Source organism: Macrobrachium nipponense, chromosome 2 (genome assembly GCF_015104395.2).
Source record: "Macrobrachium nipponense isolate FS-2020 chromosome 2, ASM1510439v2, whole genome shotgun sequence".
Taxonomy (NCBI): Eukaryota; Metazoa; Arthropoda; class Malacostraca; order Decapoda; family Palaemonidae; genus Macrobrachium; species Macrobrachium nipponense.
In genome coordinates this window covers 102,266,407-102,273,084 of record NC_087201.1, presented here as the reverse complement: position 1 = coordinate 102,273,084, position 6,678 = coordinate 102,266,407, and the positions used below count along the sequence as shown (strand labels likewise).

The window sequence follows — 6,678 nt, the reverse complement described above, 5'->3', positions numbered from 1 at the left end:
CCGACTTCTTAATGTCGGAATAACAAGTCGGTGGGAAAGAAGATTTAGCTAATAGATATAGCATAGGAAACTGGGGTCTAATTTCCTCAGAATCATGGTTAGAATTATTTATCTTTAGTTAAAAAGCAGCACAAAATAATTAAAACTTCCCATACAAGTCTTAGTGAAATTTCTTATTTAGAAGATTATAAATCATAACATGTAATTTCATAACAAAATCAGATATTGCTTTTTGGCTTATGTAGGATATTTCTTAGCTGGTTAATCCATGGATATTGAGGGGACTCTGTCTATAGGTGAATCCATCGATATGTGTTGAAGAAGTGGCACCTATGTAAAAGGCGTGGCACCACTGTAACGATCTTTTCAACTCTTCGAAAGTATTATTTATGACTTTGGTTTTACAGTCGCATAATTATATGTTGTATACGGTGATAAATTTTAATAAATATGTCAAATATGTACTAATAAAGACATTAATTCCTTCCTGATAGATGAATTATTCCTAGTCACCTATATAAAAGAGAGCGATGTGATGTTAGCCCCTCCCATGCCCGAACCCGGAGTAGTTATTTGTTTACATCGTCAGCTGGGGCACGAAAACTAGTACTATTCAATCTTTCTCACTAATTTACTTTAACCTCGACCGAGAGTTTTTCTCAGCAGGTAATTATTAAAACATTTTTAATTCTATCTTCATATCGATGTGGAATATAGCCTAGCTACTATATTTTTATTTTATCCCCTATTGGGTCACATACTTTTCCAAGATGTCTTCGTTGTAGGCCTAAGCTTTGCTACTAAACTCAGGCTAACTCAAGTGAAGTGTACTACCTAGTAGTAGGTACCCACCTAACCATGTCTAAACCATTCATCGGTATACTGGGCATTGAGGTAAGTGTCGACCAGGTTTATTTTCTAGAGGTCTCCCTATTTTGTCTTATGGGCGATTCCCTCATTACCTAGGTACCTACTAGGCTAGGTAGCTACCTACCTAGCCTAGTATACCTACCTAGGTAGTACTACCTAGCTACTAGGGTAAAACATCACAGCAGGCCAAGCAGGCCACCTACAATCACACTACCACCCTCCGAAAAAGTACATTATACGCGTCCTGACACCCGAGATGGGCATCAGTCGCGACTTCTTGTTGGTGAGAAACGGAGCTAAAGACCTCTACTCTCCTTTCGAAGTATTTTCTCCAAAGTTGGAAATTAAGGCCAAATTTTAAGATTTAAACAGAGGGTAGTGAAAACGGTGTCAAACGTAGTGCAAATCTCACCAAAACGCGTTCAACATTTTTACTTACAACTCGAAATATTTAGAAGATTGACACCATCTCGATGTTTACAGAGTCGCTTGTGTCAATAAACTAACCATTTCCTGTGATAAATCCGCACACCACTTGTACCCACAGACGCTGGAGCACTTTATCACAACAATCGAAACACGATTTCTCACCAACAACAAGCCAGGAGTAAACAGCTGTTTTGTAGAAGAAGTGACGAGAAGCGTGTGCTCTTAGCTAATTCTTAAATAAGTAGTAAAACATCAATATTTTACATATTTATGATGATTAATTTGAAAATATTCGTTATTGAAAAAGTAACTCGATTCTGACTCTAATTTAAGTAATTATTTTTTGGAATTAGAACGTTCTTTTAAGTCCTGTATTGTGACGTCACGACATCTTGACTTTCGTACCTATTGTAAATAATTGCTTTACTCAACTTTCTTGCAGAACAGTTTACCAGTTATTCATGCAGATTATCAGCTCTTCATGTAATTAGTATAATCGTAATGCGCATACCTTTATTATTTACTTTTTGGATATATGAAGATGTTTTACTGCCGGATTATCGCCGTAGTGTGATGCAATCGTTTTCGGTCGATGCGCCTCTTGTTTTCGCACCATAAGAAATTATGGGGCCGAATTTGCAATGACCAGAAAGTCGTTAAAAGAGGAAAGTTAGCATTGAGGGGCATATGTTTTGATTGAGAAAAATACAAATTTATTCAATAGCTAGCTTGTAAAAAATACTTGATTACAAAAAACTTGATTGGCAACTAAGCAGCATACCTACTATGGGTTTCAGAGACAGTGCAAGCACGTTTTTGGGCAATACCTATTTCTGTAATGAACACTTGTATCAGAACGAGAATTTGCTATAGTGCATTACACCCAGTGCCGTAGTTTATAAGGGTATTTTGAATCGCTAATCGTAAAGAATAACGACACTTGTCCTTGTACCAAGAGACAAAAACTCCATTATGCAGAAATAGATACGAACACACGTATAAAGCTCCACCTACCTTCTCCTCCCCCTCCACCGCCACCCCTTTCCTTCTTCGTTCCTTCGCCTTCCTTTTCTCTCTCTCTCTCTCGTCTCTCTCCTCTTTCTCCCTCCATCTCTCTCTCTCTCTCTCTCTGTTGCCATTCGGTATGTGTTGATCCTCCAAACTGGGTATAAGACTACACACAAAACGTTGAAATTGGTGAAATTAGGCTATGTATTGGAAGTATATATACATAAATATTAAAGCAATTTTATCATTATTGCATTACTATGACAACTAGAATTCATGGAAACAGTTTATAATATGAATTGGCGTATGTGTGAAGCCTCCACTGATGTGGCATCGATGATTTTGCCATTCTTAGCATGCAAACATTAAAGGTTACATTTATTTCTGGCATACGGTTATTAAAGAAATTCAAAATACGTACTAATATAGACTGAAATCTATGAAAAGTGCTAGCAAAAACAAAAAAGCAAAAAAAAAATATGTATATAATTCACTTATGTGTAGTCGTTCCTCTATGGTTTTCGGCAGCCAGATGTACGAAAACGTTAGAAACATTTGATTGTATCTACTTTAGAAATATCTGTAATTTTTCGGGGTAATTTGGTTGCAAAAAAGGGATAATATACATGAATTAAATTAAAATTTTTAAATAACAAAAGTAAATTTAAACTAAATAACGAGTAAGTAACAGTTTTTTAGGGAATACAACTTGCAGTTTCGTCGTCCTGTCGTCGTCTGCTGTTCGAAATTGTGTTTATGGCGCGCGCGCTTAGGAACCAGCAACAGCAACGGGTTTAAAGTGCAATGTGGAGTGAACTGAGACCAAAATGTGTATAATAACAATCAAATAAGCACTGTGGAGTTTCAGTTGTGATGGCAGTAAGGATAAAAACCACCAATTACAAGGTAAGAATGAATTCAGTTCAAACCATGACCCCGGGAATAAAAAGTTTCATACTTTCAGTAATATAGGCAACGAAATGTTGTTTTATTGTGCCGATTACAACTGCAATCTTCAGTAAGATCAATAAACGTTACATATATACGCTAACATTGTTCAAATGATTACTGGGAATCAGAACCTGTACATCCCACGGTAGCCGCCATATTGGATTTCAAAACTGCCTTGAAAACATATTTTACGAAGAGTGTCACATGCTTATTTTAGTTCGTATGGGGCTTTCATATATCACATTATGCTGACGAAACTTCAATCTTTTGAATGGTATGCTTGGAGTTGTAATTGTATTCTTGTTTCACCATTTAAATATTGAGTGAATAAGACCTGTCCACCGTGATAGTTATAGTAGGTATAGCCTACCTACTAGTACGTATATAGTTGCTAGCTAGTATTCCTTCAGGCTAGCCTCTGTATTTCCAAGTATTAGTTGGTCCGTGCCTACTTTTACATTAGAAATTTATTTTTCTTACAGTTTTAGGCTACCTTAGTAGTAGTTACCTATAGGTAGGTGCCTCATTTGTCGGTCCACTGTTACAAGGTAGTATTTACCTCCTAGCTTATCTCTACCCAGCAATGATGGGGGGGCTTTGGGAATTTGGGGTTTTGGTTGGAGAGAACACTTGTAAATAAAGCGACCACATTTGTGTTCTGGCAAAGTTCGACGGATACGCAAACCGTCGGGGAGCCCTACCATGGAGGGGAGTGGCAGAGGAAAGGAGGGGTACTGGGGTTTGGTGTGTAGAAGGAGGGGTACTTGCATACACAAAGCATGAGAGAAGGTGCAAGTCGGAAAGGGGGGCCGGGTTAGGTAGAGAGTTCTAGGCATGCACAAGTAATAGTTCACCAACAAAGGCCACTTCTACATAAAGACCACAAAAACTATAAGGAAAAACCATTTCCCAAGTAAAAGTAGGTGTGAAGCAATTGCCCAGAAACACCGCAATCACCAAGAATAGCCTAGTGTTTGGATAATGACTGTACTAAATCATAAAAGCATTTACCTTAAACATTAAACAAAGCAATCTGCATACATTGCCTCATCTCGGGAAGGTCAAAACCCAATTTTTTTATTAGCCTAACATTCCATAACGACACTTGACCCCTCTGAACACCATTTTAAAGGAAACTTAATGAAGGTTATCATAATAACCTAACCTAACATTGTACGCCGTGTTACCTAGCCAGGGGGCTTTGCACCCCCATGACCCCCTTTACCCTTTAAAGAAAATATGAAAGCCTTACTAACCTAACCTAACTTCTAGTACACTGTGTTACCTGGCCTGGGGCTGGACCCTCCTTTAAAGGAAACATAATATAAATGTTATCATAATAACAATAGTAACCTAACCTCGTAGGTCGGTGTAAAATGACTAAGTAAATGCATGAATGGACTGCAGTGGAAATAGAAAATAAAAGGTTATCAGGAAATACCTAGGGTAAACAACCGAGTGGACTGGCCAACTCCCCGACTACCGTGGTTTTGGCCACCCTCTGAAAAAGTACTTTAACATGTCCTGACACCTGAGGTGGTCATCAGTCATAAGTAGTTGGTGATGATAACAGGAGCTCAAGACCTCTACTCTCCTTTCGAAGTAAGTATTTTTTCCAAAGTTAGAAATTAAGGCCATATTTTAAGATTTAAACAGAGGATAATGAAAAGTGTGGCCAACGCAGTGCACACTCCCCAAAACACTTTCAAAATTTTTACTTACGATTAAAAAGTTTAGAAGATTGACGCCATCTCGATGTTTGCGGAGTCGCTTGTGGCAACAAACTTCCAATTTCCTGTGCTAAATCCGCACACCACTTGTACCCATAGATGCTGGGGCACTTTCATCACAACAATCATAAACCCGACCTCTAACCAGTACTTATCTAAGGGGACTACGGCATTCTTTGCGGCATTTTGCACTCTTCAATTGTTTATCAATGTTGTCAATTGGTATGTGTTTACCCTCCAAACTGGGTATAAGACTTACACAAAACTGGGTAAATAAGTGAAATTAGTGTATCTGTAGTATATTTTATCATTACTGCATTACTATGACAACTAGAATTCATGGAAACAGTTTGTAAATGCATCGGCGTATGTGTGAAGCTCCACTAGATTGGCAACGATGAGTCTTTTTGCTGTCGTCTGCTTGTACTTCAGAAATATCTGTAATTTTTTGGGGTTAATTTGGTTGCAAAAAAGGGATAATAGACATGAATTAAATAAACATTTTGAGGGAACAAAGTAAAGTTAAACTAAATAATGAGTAAAGTAAACAATTAAGGGAATAAAGCTCATAAACAGTGTAGTTGTCTGCTGCTCGTAACTGTGTTTGTGGAGCGAGTGCTTGGGAACCAGGAACAGCAATGTGGTTCAAGTGCAATTTGGAGTGAATTAAGACCAAAATATGTATAATTACAATCAAATAAGCACTGTGGAGTTTCAGTTGTGATGGCAGTAAAGATAAAACCAACAATTACAAAGTAAAAATGAATTCAGTTCAAACCATGACCCCGGGAATAAAAAGTTTCATACTTTCACTAATTTAGGCAACAAAATGTTTTATTGTGCTGATTACAACTGCAATCTTGAGTAAGATCAATAAACCTTACATATATACGCTAACATTGTTCAAATGAGTGCTGGGAAGGGTGGGAAAGATGGTGGATTGTCTATGTTTAGAACGGCCAGCCACACGATTGCTGCCATATTCAATTTCAAAACTGCTTTGAAAACATATTTTACAAACGGCTCACATGCTTATTTTAGTTCATATGGGGCTTTCATATACGTATCACGTTATACTGACGAAACTTCAATTTTTTTAATGGTATGCTTAAAGTTGTAGTTGTTTTCTTGTTTCACCAATTAAATATCGAGTGAATAGGCCTGGCCAGTGTGATGACGATGGATCGTCTGCGGTTGTTTACCCTATAGATGATAATTTACAAAAAACTGAAATGTATGGATGATAATTTACAAAAAACTGAAATATTTGTAAATACATGACATTAGATCTAATATGAGGGTAAATGTTGAGAAATGAATTAACTAATGTAATAAAGAAGGAATTGTTATGACTGATTGAAGTATTCTAAATGTTGCAACTTAAATAGATACAGAAATAATTGAAAGAGAAAGAAGTGTCGTGTATAAATCTCATGTATGTATAAATCATGTATGAAACCTCCCAATCAACCCCCAGTTTGACATCACTGAGAGATAGGTATTGAATCGTCCTAAAAGCTACTTTGTACCAAAAGCTCCCCTATAACAATAGGAATGCGTAGCTTTGGAATAATAGTAGAGTAGCAGCCTAGCCTTGCCTTTGAGATGGCTACCTTGACAGTTTATTCATCCTTTATTTGCGCTTGTTTTTGGCTTTCTAATGTTATGCAGAATAATAAATATCACAATA

General features: G+C 37.2%; 1 protein-coding gene across 1 annotated transcript in view; it reads left to right on the top strand.

Annotated features, from left to right (window-relative positions):
- The first annotated feature begins 592 nt into the window (after window positions 1–592).
- The window catches only part of LOC135220856 (E3 ubiquitin-protein transferase MAEA-like), a 213,275-nt gene continuing 207,189 nt past the window's right edge, over window positions 593–6,678 (top strand). The window contains 2 exon segments of the mRNA XM_064258420.1: window positions 593–666; window positions 786–894. Coding sequence (XP_064114490.1) covers window positions 859–894 — 36 coding nt within the window. The 5' untranslated portion in view covers window positions 593–666; window positions 786–858.